The sequence below is a fragment of the Siphateles boraxobius genome, unplaced genomic scaffold (assembly GCF_051911475.1).
Source record: "Siphateles boraxobius isolate OS27281-9 unplaced genomic scaffold, OSU_SipBor_1 35, whole genome shotgun sequence".
Taxonomy (NCBI): Eukaryota; Metazoa; Chordata; class Actinopteri; order Cypriniformes; family Leuciscidae; genus Siphateles; species Siphateles boraxobius.
Window position 1 is genome coordinate 14,618,087 of NW_027508975.1, and position 27,997 is coordinate 14,646,083.

General features: G+C 35.8%; 2 protein-coding genes across 2 annotated transcripts; one reads left to right on the forward strand and one right to left on the reverse strand.

Moving 5' to 3' along the window:
- Positions 1-11,041: 11,041 nt before the first annotated feature.
- polr3gla (RNA polymerase III subunit GL a) lies at positions 11,042-15,649 on the reverse strand. Its single transcript, XM_077196496.1, has 8 exons — positions 15,285-15,649; positions 15,010-15,137; positions 14,283-14,412; positions 13,421-13,489; positions 12,675-12,731; positions 12,445-12,521; positions 12,061-12,183; positions 11,042-11,963 (listed from the first exon to the last, which is right to left on the reverse strand). The coding sequence occupies exons 2-8, from the start codon at positions 15,127-15,129 to the stop codon at positions 11,877-11,879; spliced, it is 663 nt and encodes a 220-aa protein (XP_077052611.1). The 5' UTR covers positions 15,130-15,137; positions 15,285-15,649; the 3' UTR covers positions 11,042-11,876.
- Positions 15,650-18,469: 2,820 nt separating this feature from the next.
- On the forward strand, positions 18,470-23,401 carry LOC143702648 (mucin-1). Its single transcript, XM_077196698.1, has 7 exons — positions 18,470-18,659; positions 18,790-18,863; positions 19,498-19,640; positions 19,800-19,966; positions 21,113-21,268; positions 21,821-21,908; positions 22,989-23,401. Exons 1-6 carry the CDS (start codon positions 18,570-18,572, stop codon positions 21,881-21,883), a joined length of 693 nt encoding a protein of 230 aa, XP_077052813.1. The 5' UTR covers positions 18,470-18,569; the 3' UTR covers positions 21,884-21,908; positions 22,989-23,401.
- Positions 23,402-27,997: the final 4,596 nt, after the last annotated feature.

Genomic DNA, 27,997 nt, shown 5'->3' on the forward strand with positions numbered 1-27,997 from the left:
AAATTAAAAATTACTGTGTGAGAAAAAATTCAAGTTTTTCTTCAAGTTTGTCAGTACTACATTAAACTACTATATATAATGTTGATTATAATGTATAGTAATGCAATGGGGGAATATTTTTGGGTCCTGATAATGCCAAATGTCTGATGTTACCAGTAAAAAGTGGCCGACATTATTTTAAATATATCTAGTCAGTGAAAGCGTGCAAGCATATTCATCTACAATAACTCAGTAATTTCAGCTTCAGAATCATGAATATTGTTATTCTGGTGTCACCATTGTCATTAGGTTACAAGTCAAAGCCTATTCATTTACAGTTTACACCCACAATGTAATATCAAATTTAGCATTTTAATCCAACAGTACATATTTTGTCCAAAAAGTACAACTTTTTACCATATGTCTTGGAGTATTGCAATAATATGGTATCGTGAGTTCAGTATCGTGATATGTATTGAATCGTGACATGAGGGTATCGTTACACCCCTACAACTCAGTGTACTTAAGGCTCTTGCACTTAAATGCCTCCTCTACAGGAGCCTCCCAGGGAACGGTAGGCTCTATAATGTACACGATGTGGAGTGAGGAGGACCAGAGCACAAGGTCTGGTCTGGGGTTCGTTGTGGTGATCTCAGAAGGGAAGTAAAGCCTTTGGTTCAGATCTGCCACCAACTTCCAGTCTCGAGCCCTTCCGAGCTGGCCGATGTCCAATGTTGTATGGACTTTGGCTGTCTTTGCACCTTCTCGGTTGAACTTTCTTGCGAATGAAGGATGGAATGATGGAGGAGGCAGGGCATTGATCTTTATCCGTTTGCACACCGTTGAAGGCACTTCAGGACATGGTTGTGCCGCCAGGTATAGCGGCCTTGTGACAAGCTTGTCTTGCAGCCAACCAGAATGTGTTTGAGGTTTGCGGTGGATGGACAGAGGGGGCACGTTGGATCTTCTCCTTACCAGTGGTTGAGGTTTGAGGGGGAAGGCAGGACGTTGTATGTTGCATGTAAGATTAAGCTGATGTGAAATGCTTCCATGCCCATTAACTCCCTCCAAGAGAACTTTCTCCTCTCAACTCCCTCCCATCTCATCCACTGTCCTTGCTTGGCTTGTGAGACAGCCTTTGCACACCTTGTTGTCTGCTCGTGCCGACGCACCTCCTCGACGACCAGCTGTCGGCGCTGAGCTGGGGCTGCCCTATGCCACGATGGTCTGCTCTCTCCAAGGCGAGGCCTCCTCTCCCTTGTTGCACATTGCCAATGATGTCTCTGTGCCTGAGATCTGACTTCGCCTGGTGAGTGGCTTCAGCTGGGTTCCATTTCCTTCCGGTCACCAGGGTAGGAGCTGTTTGGGAAACACATGGGTCACGGGACTCTGTTAATGTCATTTCCAGCCTTACTTTAGAACAGTTGAACTCTTCTCCACGGCTGGAAACAGGAATCTCCAGGATGCCTCTTCCATACAGTCCGATGCTTGTAAAGCATCTGGGGACACTTTTTGGCAAATGAGCTGACCAACCACTTCAGCTTTTCTACCTTTGAGATTTGGACCTCATAGATGGTAAGAGGCCACATCATCCTGGGTAGTAGCCCAAATTGAAGGCACCACAGTTTTAGCCTGCCAGGGAGCATGGTCTTGTTGATACTCTCAAGGCCGTGCATGGTGTCCTGCCTAAGCTGGTCTACTTGCTCTGTGTCCTTGTGGGTGGCATGGTACCAACGTCCAAGACTCTTGACTCGCTTCTCTGCCACTGTTGGTATAGGCCCCTTGCCCACATAAAACCGATGTTCCGACAGCTTTCCCTAGATGACTGAAATGCTCCTGGACTTGCTTGGTTTTATTTCCATCCGGGCCCACTGGATGTTCTCCTGTAGCTTGTTCAGCAGCCGCCTAGCACAAGCCTTGGTTGTGGTGAGGATGGTCAAATCGTCCATATAGGTTCTGATGGGAGGGAGACGAAGACCAGATTTGAGCTTCTGACCTCCTACTACCCACGAGATGCGTGGATGATGACCCCCATAGCCATCGTGAACGCTAGAGGTGAGATGGTGCATCCTGCCATTATTCCTATTTCTAATCGTTGCCATGCTGTGGTACACACGTCAGTTGTCAGGCATAGCTATAGGTCTTGAAAATAGGATTTGACGAGGCGGTTGATTGCTTCTGGGACGCTGTAATAGTGGAATGCAGTCCAGAGGAGATTGTGAGGAACTGACCCAAAGGCATTTGCGAAGTCCAAGAACACAACACTGAGATCTCTTCCATCCTTTTTGGCGGCTTGGATTTGATTCCATATAATGTTTGTGTGCTCTAAGCAACATGAGAAGCCTGGAATCCCTGCTTTCTGCAAAGTGGTATCAATGTAGTGGTTCTTTTCCATGTAGGCTGTCAGCCTGTGAGCCACAACACTGAAGAAGATTTTGCCTTCAACGTTCAGGAGGCTGATTTGGGGGAACTGGCTGATGTCCACAGAGTCCTTTTCCTTCTGGATTAGGATGCCTCCTGCCCTCCTCCATGCAGTTGGCATTGCTTGTTTCTGCCACACTACTTTCATCAGCCTCCATAGAAAGCACAATACCTCTGGTGTGTTCTTGTAAAGCCGGTATGGGACTCCATTGGGCCCAGGGGATGACACAGCTCTTGCCCGACGTACAATTCTCTCCACTTCGCTCCACCTTGAGGGCTGATGTCCAGCTCATGTTCTGGGGAATGTATCGCTGACATATCAGGTGGAAGAGTTGTCTGTCCGCATCGCTGGCTATCAGTGTGGCTCTGTTTAAGGGAAGTTTCCAGTTCTTTCTTTGATGTTTTGAGTTTGCCATTTATTTCCATTGTGAAAAGTTTTTTTGCAAACTAGTAGGGGTCTTTGAAGAAGTTTGATCTTGCTTGCTCCTTCATTTTATTTCTTCTCAGATTCTCAGCTCTCCTCAAAGTTGCCAGTCGGTTCATAATTTCTGCCTGTAGCAGGTTCATTTCCTCCTTCTCCTCCTCTTGAGCTTTTTTCCATAATTTTTTAGCTGCCTTCTTTCCTTGACTAACCGTTCTATCTCCTGCTGTCTCCTGGGCTTCGTCGGGGTGGGTGATGTTTTCTTCCTCTTTTCTGCCTTCCCAAAGCGCTCTGCACCATAGTTGTAAACCAGGTCTCCCATTCACTCCAGCATCTTGACTGCATTTCCCCTGCATTCCCCCTCCCCCCAGGAGGTTACTGATGTCTGTGTCAATCGTCTTCCACTCCTTTTCTCACAGGATTTTGGCCACTTGACTTTGCCCCTGAATCTTTTTCTCGGTTGTAGGCTGTGGCAGGTTGGGCTTGTGGGACACCACTATGCTTGGCTCCTCATCTTCCTCTTGAACAGGGGCTTTGGTCTTGCTGCTGAACTTCACTTGACTTATTCGACCTGCTTCGTAAGAATTATCGGTCAATGCGAGGTCCCTGTTGCCCTGACAGCAAGCACTTTTTCAAGCCTTGGTGTCTTCTCAGACCTGCATAGGATGTTTCCTTGGTCCAGCCACATCTACAGCTCTGGAGCTTAATTCCTGGAATAGGGGTTTTCATCTCAGGTGTCTTATTGATCATCAATCTCGTTGTCTGTTTCGTTCCTGGGTCAGTAGCCATGTAGTCTGTCGGTGAGTCATCATCCTCCCCTGCTCTCGCTGACTGGGGGTGTTTTCTTCTTTGAACTTTTTGTAGCCAGAAATGGGTGGGACCTGTACACTAATAGTGCCGGGTACCTCCTACCACAGGGAGCTAACCAGGGGCAGGCCAGTTGGGGTCTTTCCCTCCTGCCAGCTGTCTTTCCAGCTGAAACATTATTTTAAGTATGCACTTAAAGTATATTCTTTTAAATTATAAAGTATTTTCTCCTTGTAAAAATAGTAAGCACCACTAATAAGGATAGATAATGTAGATTTGAACCTAAGTATTGAACTTTAGTGCATAAGTTGTCATGTAACATTTGTGCTATAAACATTATACAAAATATAAGGAACAATGAAGTACATACTGTTACTATGTCACGACTTCAGTTTAGTTCAAATTTACCTGTTAATGTTGCAAACAAGTAATGAAAAAAGCAATGCATGCAAAGCTTTGCTCACACTGCGACTGTTTATTTCTTTACTTCAGTTTCATTAACTGGACTGTTTATTGCAGTAACAAGAACATTGTGTCATTGAATAACAGATCACGAGTCATGAGGAAGTAAGAACTGTTAACTAAGCAAACAGAGGAAGCATACTGCAGTATACTCCAAGTTCCATGAGAGCACAATAGAGAGGTTGATTCAGGAGCCGAGATGGCCCTGAATATGAGGAAGCAGGAAAAGGGTGGCACTGAGTCAGTTCTCTCATGGGATTAAGGAGTTAGAGGTGGTTTCTGAGAATCAGCAAATAGTTGTAGATAAGCGATTGCTGTATATAAACATAAATCTTTTGTGGTTTGGTGGAGTCCTTGGGTTTACTTGTTTCTGCTGAATGGAAAGCAAATTCAAGCAATTACTGGGGTAATGAAATGATGATCAGAGTCGGAGCAGAAGGGAGGGTTTCATAACCAAGAGATCTTTGCAAAATCGCTGAAACAGTATTGTCCTTAAATTTGAACATCCTTGTGAAAAAAATATAATTGCTCTTAATAGTTTTTAATTTGTATTTATATTGTACTTCAAATATTAAAAGTATATTTAAAAAAAAACTATACTTGCAGATAATATAATATGAATGAAATAAAATACCAATTAATTTAACTTTATAAATGTGCACTTTGTAATAGTCAAATTAAAACTTTTACTTTAAATTACATTTCTGCTCTTTGATAATTAGAAACAACCAGTTTATTGATGTACATTCAAGTAAAAATATTTTATATCGAGTCAATAATCACATGCTCCATTAAAAACCTGTATAAGTAAAAATAAATCTAGGAACTGGGATGTCAATTTGTAGTTGCCAGACAGTAACCATGGTATTGAAAAAGTAACAAACTCAGAAGAGGTAATAATAATAATTTAAAAAAAACTTTACATCGAGAAGCTATAGTGGATACATCGGTTGATATCCATGTATATATATATATATATATATATATATATATATATAAATATATATATATATATATATATATATATATATATATATATGGCAATCCTGATTAATGAACAACATGTGTTGCCTGATGTGCCAGATCACCTTCCATTTTTATCTCAATTTGTTTTCGGTTGTGGGAGTAATTTGTTTCGTTAATAAATTGTATGTTTTGAGTATTTTATATGTTTATGTCATGTACAGACTCAGACTGAAATGACCAACAAGGTGTTTATTAAGAGTTTTGGCCAGGAACACAATCGGGAGGGAATAAGGGAAGAAGTTCTTCCCGCCCTGCAACTTCTTGGAATAAATTGCAGGGAGGGAGGTTTAAAAAAACTTTTAAATAATTGTTTTTAAATTACATATAAATATGTATGTATCAAAAAAACACTTTTAAGATCTACTAAATTTAATTTAATATAAACTATAATACATTTTCATTGAATTATAAATAAATAACATACAGTTGACTATCTTCTAATATAGAAATATATATTATGTTTGTTTAAAGCCAGAAACTTCTTTTTTATTTCATATACTATGTATAAATAAATAACATACAGTTGACTATCTTCTAATATAGAAATATATATTATGTTTGTTTAAAGCCAGAAACTTCTTTTTTATTTCATATACTATGTTCATGTATAGCCTTTCAGAACACAAATTCATAATGCAAACAAGTATGCAGTGCATTTTCATGATTGCCTATATAGTGCACATTAACATAAACTGTGTTCTGTTGCAGTCAAAGTTAAACTAGTTTACAATATGTCTATCATAAACTACCTGAATAAAATCTGCATTTGTGTACTTGGGTTGAGTGTGCTTCTTGCTCAAGTATTTTGAGGGTAAAACTCAAACCAGATGAAGCAACAGACCCAGAGAACAGACAGTGGTGTCACTTAGCTGTTTTGATCTTGTCACTTGCCTTAAAGAATATTAAAGTACATTAAAGGACATTTAATCTCAGGACAAGCCTGTTCAGGCATTCACACAGTTGTGCTGGCTGTACCACACGTGAGAGGGCCCGTTTCCAAGGCCTTTCTCCTTCTTGCAACAGGAGAATCCTCTTTTTTATTTCCCTACCTGGATTGATGCAGCACAGCATGACCGTCTAAATCTGCCCTTCTTGACCTCATTTTGGCATCTTGCCCTGAAACTGACTTGTGCATGTAATAGCTACTGCGAAGTTCACCAAACATGACCTTGGGGCAAGAATGTCAGGTGATGACAAAAAGTGACAAAACAGACACCCAAGCAAGTAATATATTCTCCGTACTTCCCTTATAAGAAGAATTAATCGACAAAGACTGCTTTTTACATGCAGCACTTTGGTACCCACTGTGGTTTTTGAAAGTGCTCCTGAAATAAAGTTGAGTTGAGTTAAGAAAACAGGACCCTGCAAGCACATATGACTTGCTGTAGGCTACTCTGGTTTACAGCAAACATATTTAAGGTAAAAGAAAAAGAAAACAGACCACATTAAACAAATTTTAAACCACATTAAACTAATTTATTTTTTAGTCCAGTGAATTACAAGCTGATGAGAAAATGAAGTTTTGGAGACTTTTGGAAACTATTTGGAATTCTTATACATCCTTGTCTGCTTTTGTGAAAAGATGTGTTATATACCACTGAGATGAGTATGTGTATAGACACTTGAGAATACTTTAAAAAGAGTTACTTATGGAAATAACTAAACGTAATGTTTTTAGACGCTTTATTGCATGTTAATTAAATGAAAATGTATTATGGTTTAAATCTTCAATGCAGTAGGCTAATTTTTTTAGTACTTTCTGACCCTCTTAAATAGGACTTAAAGGGATAGTTCACACGAAAAAATTAAATTATCCCATAATTTACTCACCCTCAAGCCATCCTAGGTGTATATGACTTTCTTGTTTAAGCCAAACACAATTATGGTTATATTAAAGGGACAATGTGTAGTTTTTTTGGTATTTTATAATCTAAAATCAATATTTTTATTCATAAATATGTCCTCAATGGTGTAAAAATACCTCATGCCAATGATCTGACTTATCCTTGTACACAAAGAATTTATTATCTTTATATACATGTGCTGGTAGGTCCACGGAGGCTTCCAAGATCGTTCCGCCATTTCGAAAAACTATAATAGCAGAGAGGGACAAAACGTACTAGGCCAATGCGTTTCCACAACGCGTTTTCGTTCGTTTCGACGAAGTGCTATTAGAAGACATCCTGGCATAGCTTTTTGGCACATAACAGCTACCATAGATGCAACACGCATTTGAAAAAGCGAGGCGCTGGATAGCACAATTCGTTTGAATGCAAAATACAATTTCACCGCTAGATGAGAGAAATTCCTACACATTGTCCCTTTAAAAAATACCCAAGTTTCTTTATAGTGGGAGTAGTGAGGGCCTGAGATTGTGAAGCTCAAAAAGCACATCCATCCTGATCCATCATAAAAGTAATCCATATGGCTACAGGGGTGGTGATGGCGTAGTGGATAAGACACATGCCTTTGGTGTGAGAGACCTAGGTTTGAATCCACTGTGAGAAACCAATGTGTCCCTGAGCAAGACACTAAACCCCTAGTTGATCCAGAACAAACTCTGAAACAAACTCCAGAGGTGTGCGACCTCTGACATATATAGCAATTGTAAGTCACATTGGATAAAAGCGTCAGGTAAATGATTAAATGTAAATGTACAGGGGGTTAATAAAGAAGCATGGCTTCTGAAGTGAAGCCATGCATTTTTGTAAGAAAAAATATCCATATTTACAACTTTATAAACTATAAACACTGGCTTCCTGTAACGGTCGTACACGAGTCTAGTTCCGGCGGAAGAGTGACCTTTGACCCGACGCATGATGTAGGATGTTGGAGTAGCGTAAACTTAGGGGAGAGTAGACGCCTCTCGTGGTTTAAACAAATAGGGCTGGGAAACAAACTCAAGCTCCGAGATTTCAGTTAAGAAATTCTCATTTTAGACTTCTAATTTGTGAGTTGTGACTGATGTTTTGGTTTGCTCTATCTTCTACGCTTCCGCGTTCGTCAATACGTCATGCGTTGGGTCAGAGGTCACTCTTCCATCGGAACTCGACTTGCGTACAGCCATTACCGGAAGCCAGTGCTTATAGTTTATGAAGTTATAAATATAGATATTTTTCTTACAAAAACGCATCACTTCACTTCAGAAGGACTTTATTAACCCCCTGAAGCTGGATTCGCTTAAGTGGCTTTTTTTTCATTAATATTATAATATCTGCAAGTACGGTTTAATAAACATACACTGTGAGCACATTCAATATGTGCACTTATTCACAAGGGATGTTAATAATTTAGCATATTGTTGTGCTTTCATTGTAATAGTAATAAATTACATGTTTGATTTTGAGGACATTTTTATTTATGCAAGGTAAACAATTTTGCTACAGTGTTGGGTCAACACTTGATGTCCAATGTATAAAGTTGTTGATGCAAAAAAAGTTTAACTTTATGGAAATGAGCAACAATGTTATGAGTCAACTACCAATGGGAGAGCAGACAGTGTCTCATCAACAAAAATCCTTCGATTATACACCCATAATAACAACAAAGAGTTACATAATAGTGTTACAGTACCACCCTAAGAACTTGATCCAAGTGTTGGTGGCAATTTGCCATGTTGAAATGATAAACTATAAACTCTTAAACATTGCCATAGTTGCACTGACTTTAAATTATAAACTCTTAAACATTGTCATAGTTGCACTGACTTTAAACTATAAACTCTTAGCTCATTGCTATATTTGCACTTATTTGCACCATAGCCTTAATAGGAATTTCATGTGTATGTGCTCTTATATCCTGTACCCTATGAACCTTCCGGGCAAAGTATATTCCTTGTCTGTACAAACATTCAGGGCGAATAAACCCCCTTTCCGATTCTGATTTCTGAAATGGGTTACGCTGTAAATGGAACTGGGAGGGTAACCGGGCCAGATAACAAAACCATAGCTTCATCTTTAGCATTAGTATCCAGCTTGATTCTGATCTGGAGAGTATTTTATAATAGTTTATCTTACGATTATTTGCATTCTGCTTGTCATTTCTGACATAAAAAAAAAATCAGTCAAAAGTCAAAATCAGGTCAGTTGTATCATTTGTAAGCGACCTGGACAAAGCAACAATTACTTGTTCCAAATGAAGCACATGCATAAGGTCTGTGGGTGTACACTGTGTTCTCGTTGTCTCACCACAAAGGCACGCTGAGTACAGAAAGTGCAGAAGGAAGTCACACGTATGCACGTACACGTTTACACATGTTGTCAACATGCAGCATCACCTTATGTAACCAAATGGCCCACAAAGAATCTTAAATTAGTATTATGAGTCGTACTAATAGAGAAACTCTAATTCTTGCTTGTCAAAGCCGCCTGCAGTACGTGTGCTTATGGAATATGTTTGTGCAATGCATGGCATACCGAGACATTTTCAGGATCCTCCACATTAAGCTTGTTGACAGAGTGAAGGGTTGTGAAATATATGGTGCTGCTCAAAGTTATAAGTTCACAGATGCTGGCATTAACACGGACACACGACCCCTCCATGCAGCCCAAACATCAGGCTGCTTCGTCCTGCACTCATTACAGACTAGATCATGGACTAAAATTTTGGACTAAACTACATCAGCCACACAACTTTCATGATTAAAAAGAAGAAAGATAGTAAAAAGGTCAGTTGTATATTCACAAAGCATAAAACGGGTAATGCACAACCTTATGATTCAACATTTTATGACATTGCTATTATGTGGAAGTTCTGAAAGAGAAAAAGCAATCAGATGCCACGCTTTAACCTACCGCCTTCGTTATCATATTTAATAGGCTATGTGAAGATCTCCAAACTATTAACATTATTGTAAAACCTCCTGAAAAACCTGTTGTCCATGATCTAGCCTACTACGTGCCTACTGCATCTGATTGAAAGTTTTTTAGTAAGTGAAAGGCCTTTTTGAATAATTCTAAAAGCACATTCAGGTCATGGTACATGCCTTTTTGCTGTGAAATCTATACTGACCTTTGACAACTAAACATACTATATGAGACAAAAGCCTGATGTATTAAATATGATGCTCAATAAAGAACATAAAAAAATAGATTTAAATCAGGCTATTGTTTCATGTCAATCTTTAAGGGGCTTTTTGGGTATTGATATTAAATAAAAAATACAAATATTATATCCCGTATACTACAGTTTTGTTGAATGTGCATTTATCACCGTCAGGACGGCAGGTATTTACCGTTGCTGTAAGCAATACTCCATGTTTTTTCAACATAGTCACATGCTAGTTTATGTCTCAGTTGTGCTATAAGTCATGCACCGCACACATGGATTGGGGGTGGGGGGTGGGGGGGGGGGTGGGGGGGTTGTACCTTCAGGTGAATTTGCTTCTGTTTGTTGAATTGCATTTCACATTCTTGTCCTTCACAGCGCGTGATACATGTTGAAAAACATGTTTTTCCTCAGGCCCTGATGGAAAATTCTGCATGCAAGTTGTGTAGGTGGGTGCATTCAGCCCCTTATGAGAAGAGGTATAGCCTACTTAAGCAGACTTTTAAAAAGGGTTGTTAAATAGTAGCTAAGTAGTTATATGTAACTACACTTTTGTAATAATGTAGTTGCAGCCCATGGGTTCTGATTTCAAACCACTGAAAATGAGCACATCTGATGTGACACTTTGTAAATTAGGTTTAATGTTAAAGGGGAGCTGATATTTTTCAGTAAGATTTGTTAGCTTAACTGTTAGCACTGCAAAACGTTGCTGCGCAAGAAACATACACTTGTCGTGATGCAGTAAAACAAGATGAATATAAAGACTCGCTGTGCTCAACACACGTCAAAGCATGAATTTCAAAACGGCAGAATGAAGAAACAGGGCTTACAGAAAAATATTTAACACAAAAGAAAAAAAAACAGCATACAAAACTGATGTATATACTGTCTCTTGAAATGTATTTTATTTTTTAGTACTGATATTGCTTTTGTGAAATACTCCCTGCACTGCAAAACAACATGGGGATGTTAAAGGTCTAATCAGGTGACTTATAAGAAATCATAATATCTAGTGTATACACTGAAGGGATATATTGCCATCTGCTGGCTGACCATCATTTACTCACATTCAAGTCATTACAAACCCGCATGATTTTCTCTCTTCTGTGGAACAAAAATGTAATTTTCTAAGAATGTCCACTCTTAGCCACTTATTTCCATATACCGGTAATGGGAATGAATAAAGACTGGAAATGTCAAACTCCAGAATAAAACAATTTAAAAAAAAAACATCATAAAAAAGTAGTCCCGATGTTTTTTGTCACACACTCAAAACCACTAACCACCAGATGAAGTTTCTCAAACAGTTATAATTTGCAATTCAAGCCATTATCAGGTGTAAACATGAGATGCATGATATATGGTCTGTAGTGTCTGCTCCTATGTGACAAAAAGGTATCCTGGCTTCTGTGTGTCCCCCTTTTTAAGCAGAGCTTTCCAATTACAATAATTAAATTAAAAGCATAATTAAAACTGTCTTTCAGTAACATTCCAGCACACTGTTAGAATAGCAGCAGTATCTGAGTCCATCATACCGTTTGAACAAGATCTCAATAGCAGCATTGATTCTCTGATCTTAAATTCAGTCCCTGTATTGACCTGATTCAGTATGTGTCAAGTTGAAACAAAGAACATGCTTGAATTAAGACACTTCTTAAAAAATCATACTTTCAGTCTCACTCATAGAAATATGTATCCCCCAGTAATGTCCACATTAGTAGACAGCTTCGTCCATATTTTCATCACTATCTGCACCAAATTCCTCTCCGTTGTCAAAGTAAGACATGATGTAGTCTGTCTCCTGAAAGAAAAGAAAGAAGTCATGTGTAAATAACAGCGGCACAAATATTGTTGAAAAAAATGTTTTGTGTCAAATTATGAAAAAAAAAAATTCTTACATCTTCAATCTCCTCTTCAACATAATCTTCATCCGCATCTGGCTCCTCCTCATTATTCTGTTTCTTCTTCTCCTCTTCCTCCTCTTCCTCAGAATGCTGCTCTTGTTCTCTTTTCTCAAGTGTCTAAATTTTATTCCATAAAATGAACATTAATCACATGCTGGATACACAGATTAAACAGCAGCATTAAAAAATACAGGAAATAATGAGTAAGCAAATGGCTGATTAGCTTCGTTTGTTACAATTTGTCAATATAAATTTTGGTATAGTTTTCTTTTTAAAATCTTTCAATCTGTTTTTTTTTTCGATTTATTTGTATGTCCAAGCATGTTTAAAACAGTTAATGCAACATAACAAAATATTATGGTGTCAGGAAACTCGTACCTCTAGTTTTTGGAGAACCTCTTCTTTGCCAGCAGCTACTTTTGGTTTTCGCTGGAGTTGTGGCTTAGCACCTATGACTATGGAACAGAGGTATTAAAAAGACACATGGTTTACTCATATTTTAACATAAATTGGATAGAATTTAGTACATTAGACTGTGAACCTATGCACATGGTAATAATAATAATAATAATAATAATAATAGTAATAATAATAATAGAGTTTCTCACGTGTTTTTCGGGGTTTCTGTACTTTAATACAAAGCTCTTTTGGCAGTTGGCTCCAGTCTGGAATGAAATCAAATATTTTTAGAGAGACCTGACTTTTACATTTTCTTGACTATACAAATTAATAGTCAGTAGTAGCACAATAAATAACAAATATTTCTCATTAAAATTCCTCAACAGTGGTACATGGAGTCTGTGGTCGGTAATATTTTTAGACCAAAGAAAGAAAGACCAAGAGCAAAAATACAGTAAAAACAGTAATACTGTAAACTAATATTACAATTTAAAATAGCTGTTAAAATGTAATTTATTCCTGAGGTGTTAAAGCTGAATTTTCAGCATCATTCCTCCAGTCTTCAGTGTTACTTAATCCTTCAGAAATCATTCTAATCTGCTGATTTGCTGCTCAAGATTATCAATGTTGAAAAAAGTTGTGCTGCTTAATATGTTTTTGGTAACATCAGATACATGTTTTTCATGATTCTTTTATATATAGAAAGTTTAAAAGAAAAGCATTTATTTGTCATGGAAATCTTGTGTAACATTTTAAAAGTCTTTACTGTCACTTTTGATCAGTGGTCTGTGCTGTCTTTTTGGATGTCAGATACCAGTCCTTGGAACTCACGGCTTTAAACACTTATACATTTAAATCACAATAAGACAAAAAGTATCCTGAGACTTTGAATGCAGTGGAGGATTTAAGGTTTCCATGTTTGACTGTTGAATTTTGTTGAACTGTTGTGTCTCACCTGGACTCCATTCAATTGTGTTGTTCTTCGGCTCACCAGTTTGGTATTTATCAGAGTACCGTGCCACATCTAAAAAAGAAGAAAATAAAGAGAGCCGTTCAAACCTGGTCTTTGACCATCCGTGCCTGATGGGTCGTTTGGCTTTGAATATTTCAGTGAATACCCACAGTTCAAATGCAAATCCAGAGATTGCATGACCTCATTCTCTATAGCCCTGTTTACACCTGGTTTTGGTCGATCGGATCACAAGTAGACGAGGGAGACGCATACCCGTTTACACCTGGTATTTTAATCCGTCTCTTTTGTCCACTTTCAACCACTTCTGTCCCGATTTCTTTGACGGGAGGGTATATGGGTGGGTAAATGTCTGGGCTTTTTCAGATCTTTCTATCTAATAAACTAAATAAGCTTGCATGATTTACACGCTCACAGACGACGCAAAAATATACAGAGCAGCAGCTTTCGTTTCTGCTCTGATATGCGCAAGACCATGCCGCACGCAGTGAGTTTGTGTTAGAAATCAGGAATGCTGAGAGAACATTGTGCTTTGTAAGTTTTCGTCTTCAAACCAAACCCGTCTGCCTAGCATGCTTCCCATAATGTTTACACATTAGGACAGTTGTCGGAAAATAGGCAGTCTTTTGTGGCTGTTCAAACGCGTTCCTCTGAAAGTGATCGAATGTGGACAAGCTCAAAATGTTTTAGCCCCCGTTTACACCTCTATTTGGAGTGTGATCCGATCGACCTAAACGTCTCAGGTGTAAACAGGACCTAATCATGTTGGATCTTCATCCTTTGTGCCTAGAATTGTCTGCTGTCAGTGTGCTCAGTTTTGCCCACATGTTGCCTCAATCCATCGTACCCGTCTTTGTTCTGGCTGCTCTTATGTGGAATGGCAGATTCTTGCTGGAGGCTCTCAGCTCCTGCTTCAGAGCGAGCATATAGTCCACCTCTTCTCCTGTAAGCAGAGGCACTGGTCTAAATTGCATAGGCTGAAAGAAATAAAAAATAAAAAATTAAACTCAAACAAAACCCTTTTTCCAGAACAATCAATTCTCACAAATCCGTAATAAGACCTTTATAGCATTTATAGGTGTGTAATAACAACAATTGTAATAAGACCTAAAAAAATAGTTAAAAGTAATCTAACCTTAAATTTCATGTAATTTTACAGTAAAATACAATTTATGGAAGTAAAAAAAAAAGAGACAAAGTCTATGAAGATTTCACATTCCCAGAATTTGTTTTGTTTTATATTTGTGTGCATGACACTGTGTCTTCATATTAGTATTTACCTTATCTTGTGGAAAAGATAAGAACTCATGTGGTTTCTCTTTACCACCCGTGTTATTATGGTGGATGTCAGTATATTTTAAAGGTACAAAACAGATTTTAGAAGCTGAGTTGCCTCACTAATTCAGCAGAAAAGGGCTGTTGGATTTATCTGTTTTAAATTGTAAAATGTACATGTTGTTTAAATCACATTTAACATGTTTAAACAACAGCTGCCTTTCTTTATTCTTTACGATTTTTTTTTAACAGAGTATATTACAATGTAAAGACACTCATATTACCATTAAAACACTTACAGGAAAAAGAGGAGAAGGTGTATGTGTAGATGTTGGTAAAGAATCACCCCTCCCAAAACCCAGTGCATCCACACTGAAGGTAAACTGGTTTCTTCCACGACCTCTGCCCCTACCTGCCATGACTGTACCTGTACAGTCAACACATGTGCATGAGCATACAACTAGCCAAAAGCAATAAAAATACCTTCATAGCCATGATAAAACCTGTAAGATACAACCACAAAGATGACTTTATTTTAAGCAGTAATATTTAGATTAGTCACTGAACAGCTTACCTCAAAATGTGTTTCAGGTTTAATCCCCAGTAAATATGTGCACTGATCACCAGCTGCCTGCTGAATGTAAAGCCATGTGTAAGGCAGTCATTAGGAGCCTACTTGAACACGTGGGTAGTTGTATTTACATCCGGCACATGTACACGTGTGGTCCGTCTCAGTTTACAGTCCAACCAGAAAGACTCCACGGGACAAGAGTTCCTAGCACTAACAGCAGGCATTACTTTGCTACTAAAACTGTTACAACTGAGGATATAACTACATATTTGATATGAATGGTTTTGTAAACTTTATTTTTTGAATACACCAATAAAATATCGCTGCCTGACATATATCACTGAACGTAGTGTCGTGAGAAATCACGTGGAAGAGTACATGTTGCGAGTTGTTGGAGGGCGGAGTTATATAAATAAATAAAGTAGCCTATTTTTTATGTCGAAATTTAAAAAAAAAACTATCTTTTCCAATTCTGACTTTGTTCCCCCTCAGAGTTGGGAGAAAAATGTCTGATTTGTTTAAATTACGTGGTGTTTAAAAGATTTCACTCACATCATACGTTTGAGATAACAAAAGATAATATATTTTATTTAACCATTCAGTTTGTGCTCGCCGATTTTTTTTAAGCTACACTAATCCTGAAAGATTCAAGTGTCAATAGATTTAAACGATTACATGGTATTTATTGTTAGTGTGTATTGTGAATAAATGTCTGTAGTGCATTAAGGGTGTTCACAATTGCTAAAACAAACCCCATTCACGGAGCAAATTCTTAATGGGATAATTATTTCTGCAAAACCTTAAACAAGTTCACTTCAGACAGTTACACAATTTGCAAATCTCATGCACTCTTTTCGCAAAACTCTAATTCTCTAAAACACTTATTATGGATGCTCTGTTCTCCTTTTCTTTTTATGTAGTGTGTCTAATGCATGATCTGTAGAGTTTATCCATTGATTGGCTGTGTGAATGATCTGAAAGCAGTTTCATTTTGAGTAGGCCTACAAGTGAAAGGAGGATGAGGTTATTGTTTGATTTTGCCAGAAGTGTAAGGGGTGAATTTTGTTTGAAGATTTGGATTTGTGCTTAATGTTGTGATAAAATGGAAGAATGTTTCAAGAAATGTGTCTTAGCCGTTGTGAAAAACTGTACGACAAAAATGTCGTAAGATTTGAAGGTGCCTTTCTGAGTGTCGAGCGCCCCCTGGAGGAACTAGGCCTATTATGTCCATAGACTGTTTATGTCATAGTTCAATTATGTGTATTTCAGCAGGTGGCAAAATGGTTGTATCTACTTAAATTATTTCAAATTATTGAAACAGGCAACGGGATCTGTCATGACCAGCAACAGGAAATGTCCATTTGTTATAACTGGATGTGAGCAAATTATTTTGCCTATTGCCTCAGATATTAGAGTGAAAACTTATGGAATGTAAGCAGAGTCTTGAACTTCCCATTCTTTCACCAATGAGTGACAGAATAAAAGCAGACAATTAACTAAGCCTTGAAATTTCTTTCCTCAAACCTATAGTTGAGAATGCAAAGAATTCAATAAATTCAATCAAGCACACACTGACAAGACAAGAGGCCACTGAATAATGAAGGCAGATTACAACGGAAAGGTTGAATTGTGTTCTCAAGATGAAAGCATTTCTCATAAATGTCAAGTCGGGGCAAGATTCATATATTTATATATGTTGTTATTTGGTACAGTTTTTAATAATAGTTTCTGTTGGTTTGATGTTTTGCTTGTTAACTTCTTGCAATTGTTGTGTACTTCAGTTTTAAAATCTGCTAAATTTAGTTTTTTTTCCCTTTTACTTCAAACAATATGTCAAAATGAATAAAATGAGGGGAAAAAATAAATGTTTATTATTTTTATTAATGTTGACACACTGTATATATGTTTAATGTTTAACAATATGTTTCCATGACAACACATCCTGTGCAGTGCACATGTATCCCTTTCCTTAGGGTGCAGCTGACCATTGTCAGCCATTGTCATACGCATTAACCTCTGGTTAAACAGAGCCAAGTTATACCGTTTTGACGCAAACATATTTCTCAGTACTGTGCGTGCAGGTAAAACAAAATGGTTTTGACAGAGGTCCATTATGGATCTCAGTAAAGAACAATGAAAAAGAAATTAGATGATTCATCATCAGTTACTAACTTTAGGTCCCATTATACCACGCCTCCATCCATGATTGATTGACAGCTGGCAGTCTCTCTTGATAAAAGCTTTGCAAATAAAAGATTACACTTCATTTACCATCAGAACAACTCTACACTAGACACAGGAATACTTCAACATTCAGTGAATTTTAATCCAGTTTGTTCAGGATGAGGCACATTGAGTTGCACTATACCGCGGCAGCATTGTGCTTCCTGCTGTTTTCTGCTACAGGTATGTTAAAAAGTTTACATTTAATGAAATATCTTCAGGATATCACTTTAGAGTTCATGTGAACAAACTCTTATGGTAACTCACTTTCTCATTTTTATGTAATTCACTGACTCCCACTTTCAGCTTGTTGAAGTTATTAGTTTAATAGGTATTTAGACGACATCTGTTCTTTTTTATAGGTGTGAAAGAATATGCTTTATTGCTTATATTATGAGAAAAGTTTGTGACTGTAAAAAAAAGCTAAAATAATTTAAAAATGATTTAAAATGCCAGTATTTGGTAAATGTCAATAATTTTTGTAAACCCAGTTTGTTCAAACCATACAATCGCAGGAAATTTTTGTAATAAAAAGATAAAAAAAACATTATATGCTATTTAAAAAATGTCTGATCTCAATACATTTTTGATACATTTAAAATAAAACATAATATGCCCAATTTGCAACTAGTGTCATAGTCTTGAATCCTCAAAACTCTTCTTTTCATGGAGATTTATGTAAAATTACCCATCAGAAAAGCATTTTTGAATTTAAATGTCCCGACATTGACATGCGCTGAATTGTGACTATTTTGGGAAAAATACACAGCCACAAAACATAAACCGACCAATTTCATGAGTACAACTAAGAAAAAGAATTAAATAAATAAATTATATATAGTTTTGTGACTGAGTCTTTTTCCCTAAATAGTCATAATCTAATAAATAAATATATTATATAGTCACCATCTAATAACAATAACCATATATGTGGTCACTAACATGGCAATGAATAATCATATTGTATTTGTAGGTGCTCAACCCTTGAGCATTTTAAAGATTATTGAGGGGCTCCAGTCACCCCCAAAGACCTACGCTACACCCCTTTACTCATTTTCCCTCTGCATGGAGATCACCAACCGTGTCTTCAATGACTCCCTCCTCAACACAACCTCGCAGCAGTACAAGCGGATGTATGACCAGGTTTCTGGGGTTGTAAGTGTTTATCATTGAATAGATGTCCCTATTTTACACATAATAGCAACAACATTTCAAGTAGCTACATGTAAATTGCTGTTGATCCTATAGAGAGATCTGTAAGCATGATTTTGTCTGACCTTCGCAGTTGGACATGGCCTTTAATTGCTCTAACTGTGACACAAGAGAAACTTATAGAGGGGTAACAAATATACAGTTCAGGTAAACCTCATTTGATTCTTCTTCTAAAGGTGTTTGTCAGTCGGTCCTAAATGAGTGCATGCTCTTGTGAAAAAGAATATTAATGAAATAAAAGAAGTACACATTCATAACTGTTTCTTAACATTATTAATGCACTTTTAAAAAGTGCACTTTGTAATAATGTCAAATTAAAACATATATATTATAAAGTTTAAATCATTTAGTAATCTTTTGTTATGCATTAAAGACGTACACTCGTTTTGATGTGTTGACTAACTAAAACATGTAAAGTACTTTATCACTTGAACTGTTATTTGATATTACATTTAAAGTTCATCTATTTTAAATGTACTAAACGTACCAAATTTCAAAGACAATAAGTATTTAAAGTAAGTCAGTTAGTTCCATGTAAAATAGACCTACAATTAAATTATAATTAAATTCTAATTAAATGTAGCCTATACAATAGTACATTTTATTAAATTGAAATTAACAAACAATAGTTAAATATGTTATTTTAAAGAGATTATTATTTCGGTAATAAATGCTCTTTTTAAAAATATGCCAAAGTGTACTTCTTTGACACAAGGGTGATGTTACTGCATTATATATTACAATCAATTTGGCAAAAATGTTGTTTCTTGTTTGATTACAGGAGCGGGCCTATGATCGCGAATTGTAGCATTCAGTTTCAGACCATTTTTATCAACCATGTTGTGATCAAATATTTATTCCTGAGAGCCTTAGATAATAATACTCAACCAAATGGTCTTGCACTCAACAGACAGTACACTGCTGGTAAGTATTCATCAGGGTCTGGCAGAATTCAGAATTTATGAATTGGATCTCTTTTGATTTATCACTATCAATGTAAATTTGAATTAAACTGTCATATATATGCATTTTAGAATTAACCTATATTAGTACCTAAATTATAAATATATATTTTTAATGTAGAAACAGTCACACCTGCCTGGCTTCTTCCAACATCCACAACTCCCATGGCTACAGCAACTCACTTTGGTCACTTTGGAAGTGGTTCTCATTGGCTTCCTGGTTGGGCCATTGCATTGCTAGTGTTAGCATGCGTCATCATACTACTTCTCCTCATCATCTTACTACTGGTAAAAACTTAACATTTACACTTTGCTTTATAAACTCACAAGTTTCACAATGTCCCCTCTGTGACAATGAAGTGACCTTAATGGTATTCAGAGTGCACTTGTAGTGTATTTCAAAATGTAAAAGTATTGTTAAGAAACTGTACTTGCTAATAATATATTATGTTGAAAAAAAGAACACACTTTTATAATACACTTAACACACTTAAGTATGCTTTTAAAAAATGCACTTTGTAATATAATGTTTTTAATCTCATATTAAAAGTTTTACTGTACAGCATATCTTAATTAAAATTTAAAAAAATACATTTATTAAAGTACACTTATTTTGATGTTTTGACTAGCAGACTAAAGCTCATGTGAAGTCCTTGATTTGAACTGTAATTCAATATTTACTTTAAAATTAATATATTTTAAATGTACTAAATTGCAACTTCATCATAACAAATTTGTAATTATTTATATAATGTATATTATATTATAATTTATAAATGATGCATATTTAAATACATGAAATACAATACAAGTTTCAATAGAAATTATATCAAAGTATTTTAATTTATCATAAATGCGTGCCAGTACACTCAGCAGTACACTTGAACCTATTTCAAAAATAATAGAAGCAATTATGAAATTACATATAAAGATGTACTTAAATCCTACTTAAGTGCGTCAAAAAAGCACTCTTAGATTCAACTAATCACATTTAAATTTAAACTAGAATACATTTTTATTTAACTGTAAATTAACAAAACATTACATTCACTTTAGACTTAAGTATATTATTTCTGTACTCTTACTTCACCTTCTTTTTCACAAGGGTAATAACAGGACAAATGTCCTCATCAATACAACGAATGTTATTTCTCGTGAGTTTATACGCCTAAAAGAGTTTTTGCGTGTCTATGATACGCAGTTTGCGCGTTCATATGATACGCACTTAATGGCGGGTAATACGCACGCACCCCCCTCCCCCCTTCCCCTAATCTTACCCAAGGGGAGTGCGTAGCATATACACGCAAAAACCATTTTTGGCGTATAAATGGCACGAGAAATAGCATTCGTGGTATAGATACGCACTGTCATGAGACTGTGTTGTGTAATGATGCTCCTCTGCTATAGTGTGATATCTCATTTCTATCTCTCCAGATTTGCTGTTGGTCCTGTAGGAGAAAAGACAAAAAGGAAGAAACAATCAACATTGTAGAACATGCACCTTATCAGAGGACATCTTTCAAAGAACATCTTGCCAATCCCACATATATGCCACACACACCTGAGAGAAGTCCAATCTACCCAGTCTTGGTAAGAACTGAATGTAATTTCTTATGGCTGAAATATAAGTTAAAAAATCTATTGAGAAATTTGGTCACACCTCTATCCTAAAAAACATTTAGTTAACATCAGCATAAGACATTGTGATTCAGTCATTCACTCATGTTTCAAAAGTAAATCACTTTTTATCAACGATTTGTGCAATTTGGAATCGTTTAGATCATCAGAATATTTGTGCTTATTAACATGTGAAGTGCATTCTTAAATAGATTGGTACAATATTCAATAACTTCACTGTTCCAATGTTATTCAATGAATGAAACGGCTGAATATTCAGAACACAGACAACTTGAATGTTAAGTCATTTCAACTTAAATTACATTAAACTGACTTTAAAAAGATGAGTTGAAACTTGTATTACATAAAAAAAGTTCAATATTGCTTAACTTATTTTGACGTGTTAAATCAATGTAAAAAATATATGTTGTCATAACTTATTGATCATATCATTTTTTACAGTGTAATATGCTTATGATTTTATTATTAAGATTTCTTCTAAGTGGTGTATCGTTTCTTCAACAGGGAGAACCGGAAGTAAAGCATGGCAGCCCAGCCGGGATGTATGCGATGAACCCTCAGAGATGATAACCACAACACCACTATAAGAGAGGTATAAAACAAACTTCTGCAGACAAGACAGCCATAATATATATTAGTAAATGTAAGTTATGTTTCAAGTTATATCATATAGGCAATACAATTCCTGCATTTATCAACAAGAAATGCAACAACAACACTTATTATTGTTTAAAATGAAAATTTAAGTTCACATTTTCTCAAGCCGGTCTCAGAAACCAAGGGAGAGGTTTGGAGTGACTAACAGGTTTGCCTATGATGGAGGGAGGCTTACAGGGAAATGCGTAGTTGCTGGGAGAGCAGATCTATTCATTATGAACAAAGAGACACTAGCAACACAATGCAGATGAAATACATACACTTGGTTAGTTAACATGAGGTCAAGCCCTCCATTCAATGAACTGTTTACCATTGTGACCATAATGCTTGCACAATATGGTAACACAATATGGGCTTTAAAGCTAGTAAATATATTTCATAAAGCTAGCATTGAATTAGGATTAAACTCTATGTATGCAGTTCTTTTACATTTGTTGCTGCAGTGTCAAATATTGAATGGCAATGATTTATAGCTATCGCTGGGAAAATCTCCACGCTGATTGCTTTAAACTGATGAGTAAAGTGGAAGTAATTATTTGAGGTTGCTTAAATTGTTTGTGATGATTTAGCTTTAATTAAAAATAGTCATAATAATGATTTTTAACAATATGTGTCAACTATTTGAAGCTGCTTGTCCTCTGTAGGGTCATGGTGAAAAATAAATGAAATGATCTTCTCTTATTGCCCCTTGTGCATTAACCTTGTAAAATACACACAAAAAAAACACAAAGTCCGGGGAGTTGCTTAAGCTATTAAAACTCACCCTTCACATGTCATTTACACGGCAATACTTTATACAGTTTACAATACACAACCTAATACATACGTAGCGCTTCTCTGACCTTTGTAATACTGTTGAACAGTGAAAATACGTAAACAGTATGTTGAAACTGGTTCAAAACAACAACTAATGTAACAGTATTTAGTAGAACACAGACAAGTTTATGAGAAATATTTCAGGAGTCTATATATGGTGTAATAAATACTAATGTAAATAGTGTGGTCTTTGTTTCAGAGCCATGAAATAACTGACGCTACGGAGGTTCAGGACGACAAAGCGGGTTCTCTCATAGAAGATGCTGGTTTCTTTAAAAAGATTCTAGAAATGTGGACTTGTCATCATTACCATGTTTAATATAAGTATTATACTCAACTTAAATGGAACTTTATTTATTGTCACACAGATATGGGGATTTGGGTCTGTGAACTTTTGCAGCTCTCAGTATAATATACCAGGGTTAGTTAGTCACACAGGGTTAGTCACACTTTTTACTTCAATAAATATTTTTCCGGTTAGGTTAATCCTCAAGAAAAGCCCCTTTAACATTTCCACTGTTTTCCCCCAAAAAATAAATACAGTTAATTTAATGTTGTTTCCTACAGTGGGGCATGTTGTCAAACTGTGTAGTTTATTATTATTAATATTTTGTTTATTTGAGACAATACATTTTTAAAAGATGAAATACCATCTGAGTTTTTTAACAAAAATTCCATAACATGTGTATTTAAATTGTAAACACACACATATATATATATTTACAGGGGTTAGAGACAGGGGTTTTCAATCTGCCGGGGACCCACAGGGGGAAATATAAGTGTAAAAAGTTTAAAAATAAATATATATAATAATAATAAAAAATGTATAAAAAAATTATTAAAAATAAGATTAAAATAAGTAAATAAATAAATACAGCACTATAACAGTACAGTACTAAGGAGTAGGAAAATGTGTAATAATGCAAATTAATAGAAACTAAATATTTTCCCAAATAGAATTTAGACCGATTCATGAAATTAATTTTTCAAAGTATAAATTGGATCTAAAAGATGCCTTTTAAATTTTGACACAAGGGTGGTCATATTTGGGGGTCCTTGAAATCTGAATGTTTGAAACCCTCTCTGCTATAGAATATTAACAGTAAAGGAATTTAAAAAAAAACAAAATAATATATAAAGCAGCAACGATGTAAAAGATGACTCAAATTAAAACCATTGTTTTGCCAACAGGAATTGCAATCATATGTAAAACAACAATAACATCCCCGTGTGAAAACTTGCCCCGGTCTCTTTGATATGTTAGGCTACAGAAGAAGAATAATGGTTTGCTTTTATGTATCTTCAAATTACAAGGTTATCAATCCATAAAACTCTTTTCAGTTGTAATTTGCATTCATGTTATTTTGTATGGACTTTTACACTCATTTAGACTTTCTGTGGGAATAATGTCAGAAAAACATTATATTATAAATAAATACAGCATATAGTACATGATTTGTTGTTTCTGTTCTTTTGCAATGATTAAACAGTTGTGAAATTATGAAACAGTCTTCTGGTTGATTACTGTGCAACACTTATGTAGTACTTTATTGAGTTCTGAGAACACATGGAAAAATATGAGATTCAATATCCAATTTAAACCTAGAAATATCAAAGCTTTAGGATTGAAAAAACTAAAACAAATGAATGTAAAAAATGTTTAAGATTTAAAATCTAGGCCAATAATAAAAGTAAATGTGTAACATTGATCAGATTTACTTGCTTCCACTGCAACTGCAAGATTCTCTTTGGATTCTTAAATCATACATGTATAAAAGTATAGTTCCTTATAAAAGTATGGAATACCCAAGCAACTCAACCTCTTACTCAAATTGTTATGTTAATATTATTCAGGACTTCAGTAAATAGCTTTACATTGTATAACATGTTGCGGTTGGGCTTAAGAAACTAGGCTGCATGCACAAAAGTTAATGTACCAGATAATTAGAAAGTACCAGAATTCATAATCTTGCTTAATTTACAAAGTACTTAACCTCAGCTTGTATCAAGGGCAATATCCCTTCAATTAGTGTCAGTTACTTTAGATGAAGAGTCTGTTAATTTGTTTAAAGTGGCATTGAGCTCTTAAGCAATTAAGTATATTGCATTGTTCAACAGAAGACCTATTGTAAGCTTAAATGTTAGAATTAGTAATTATTCCTAAGTACTAGATGATAAAAAAGCAATAATCTAACTGTACTCTCAAAATTCTAACTCTGATCAATACTATTAACTCTAAAATCAATGCTCCAACATCCACATACCCTCAGATAGAAAGCAATAAGCAGCTTGTTACTATGGGTGGATGCTGGACTGAGGTTGGTTTGGTGCAGTCTGGTGTTCCTCAGGGATCAATTTTGGGTCCTGTACTTTTTTAGCATTTACATTTTTCCAGATGGTCAACTCTTAAGATAACTCGGTCTTAACTTCCATTTTTATGCAGATGACACCCAGATATACAAATATTCAAAACCTGGTAATAATAATGATGTGGCTATTGCCTTTCTTTTTCAATGTATTTCTGAGATTTAAAAAAAAATTGGATGTCTTAGCTCACACCACCAGTTAGGTAAAGGGTCTTTAACCTTAAAGCCCCATGAAATCAAAATGGAAGTTTTTGGGCTTTTAGTATGAATATGTTAGCCTTACTGCTATCTATAAGCTAGCGTGCTCCAATACAATGACAAAATTTGCATTTAGAAGATACAAGCGTTCAAAACTTACAAGGCCCCATCATACACCCGGCACAATGCAGCACCAGGCGTTTTTATTGCTAGTTTCAGCCCGACGCAGTTATCATTTCCACGTCCTGTGCCCTGTTGTTTAAATAGCAAATGCATTTGTGTTCAGGCGCATTGTTGGCACGTTTCTATTTTGGGGGAACAGAAATAGACTGCACCATTGACCAACAAAAAGTCAATGGCACATTTTTTTTTTTTTTGTTATTTAGAGAGCGCGTTAGTAGTAATGTGCGCCTATAGGAGGGTCCTCAATGCGTGTACACTGCTTATTACACACACAGGGACGCCCAGCAGCACAAAAAACATACCAAATATTAAAAAAAAAAAGGATTACAGTGTAAAAGATTCATATTGTGTACAAAAGATATGGTGGAATCCGGCTTTTCCTGTCGATGGTCTACTTGCGCGCTTTAACCTCGCGCACGAGCAAATGCGTTTCTTCTCTGTACTGGAGATGTGTTCAGTCTTTCCACTTGCAAATCCCACCATGGTATGAGCGCAACTGGCTTTTAAAAGGAATAGGAAATTACACTCTGAATTTTTTTTTTTTTGCACTTTACGCCTAAAACACACCCATTACTCATTAAGTGAATATGGGCAACCCTTTTAGACCATGCTCCAGGTGCGCCGACCATTTTTGAATTCGGACATGGACTCATGCACTTCAGCTTCTGATCAGATTTTATGTCCAATCAAATGCTTTCTAGAATCTAAAGCGTCCCTCCCCTCACACTATAGCTAAAATGGGTCACTTATTTACTGTTTTCTGTGTTACACTCATACACAAATGTTACACACATTTACTATTTTCTACATGGTAAATGGCACAGTGCAGTATAGAGTATATGGACGATTCAGACAGTGTAAATAAATATGCTTTCCATTGGGGCGAATTAAGTCTAATGCAGGGGACACACTTAATGACTGGAACATTCTAAGACTGAACAAAAATACAGACTGTTTCCAACGATTTGAAACACCGGCTGAATGCAACTGTCTCTGACTCGGCGCATTAGGGCATGATCAGTCGTAAGTATCAAATTACATTCATAATCAGCCTTACAGTCGTTAAATGTGTCCCCAATTATTGTTGAAGTAAAAAAAAAAAAGTAAAAAAAGTTAGAGGTTTAAGTTTATTAAAATGATTTATAAACATTATTTTATATATAATATATACTTTATGAAACATGTTGAACTCTAAAACGGCTAGAAAATCAAAACTATAAAACCAAATAATTTGTGTTCCAAATATTAGGTTGATACAGTATATCAAAAAATGAGCTTTCAGTAAGATTTTGTTTGGGCGTGCACCAAATTTTCCCCATTAGATGCCAGCAAAGCCCCACTGACGCAAACAGTGGTTGGATTTGTAGTACAGTAGAGTTTTCTCTCTCTCAAATATTACACTCACATACTATTTTTTATTACACACATACAAACCACATTCTGACATCCATAACAACAATTAAAGCCACATAATTTAGCGAATTGGCTCTACAATATGCAGAAGCAGAAAACAGTAATAAAAGAACTATTTGGCTTATAGGCCAAACTTGAGAAAGTGGCCCCATCTGGTAAAAAAAAAATACTTTTGTACTTTTAATGGGTTTTGTCCTTAATGTCCTGAGTGGAACTATTTTGTGTTACTAGTGTAAAATAGATTTATTAAAGGAAATGGGATTGAACTAGTTAAATTCTAATAAAAATACACACTTGTGCCAAAATTTATGCAGTTGGTATTAATAACAAAAACAACAACAAAAAAGACAAAAATGTCCATAAGGTCGCACAAGGATTAATGTAAGGTGTGCCTGCACTCAAATACATTATATGTGCTGAGTAATCATCCCAAATCAGAAAAAACAACTGCAATGCCAGACATCTCTTACAAAAAACTCTGACTCTCAATAGAATGTCAATAGTTGAATGAAAGTCAGGGGTGCTGCACCTAATTCTATCTTTAGTAACAGTTTTGCGTCACAAAGTGTAAAGTCATTATTTGTGGATTATTAATCAAAAAGGATTACTTTTAAGCATGCTATATTTATACAGTCTATTTATAAAGAATGCATTTCTTATGAATGCATATTGAGTGTGCACTTGTAGCGTTCTTTACATTATTATATTTTTAAAAAACTGAACTAATTAAATAAAAGACATTTTAAGGAAATACAGGACATTATGTACTTAAATATGTACTTATGAGTAAAAAAAAGCAAGCTAAAAAGTAAAACTAATTACATTTAATCTAAATTTAAACTACAATACGTTGTATTTCATTGCAATTAACATGCAATTAAGTACCTGAAAACATTACAGCCAGTTCACACTTGATGTATTCTTTTACAGTATATATATTTCAGTAATAAATTTCTTTTTTCACAAGGGCATGAATCACCTGCACTTTTGAAAGGTGCTTCAGGTTGCTTACGTATGTTTTTGATGCAAGGATCTGTCGGGTCATGAA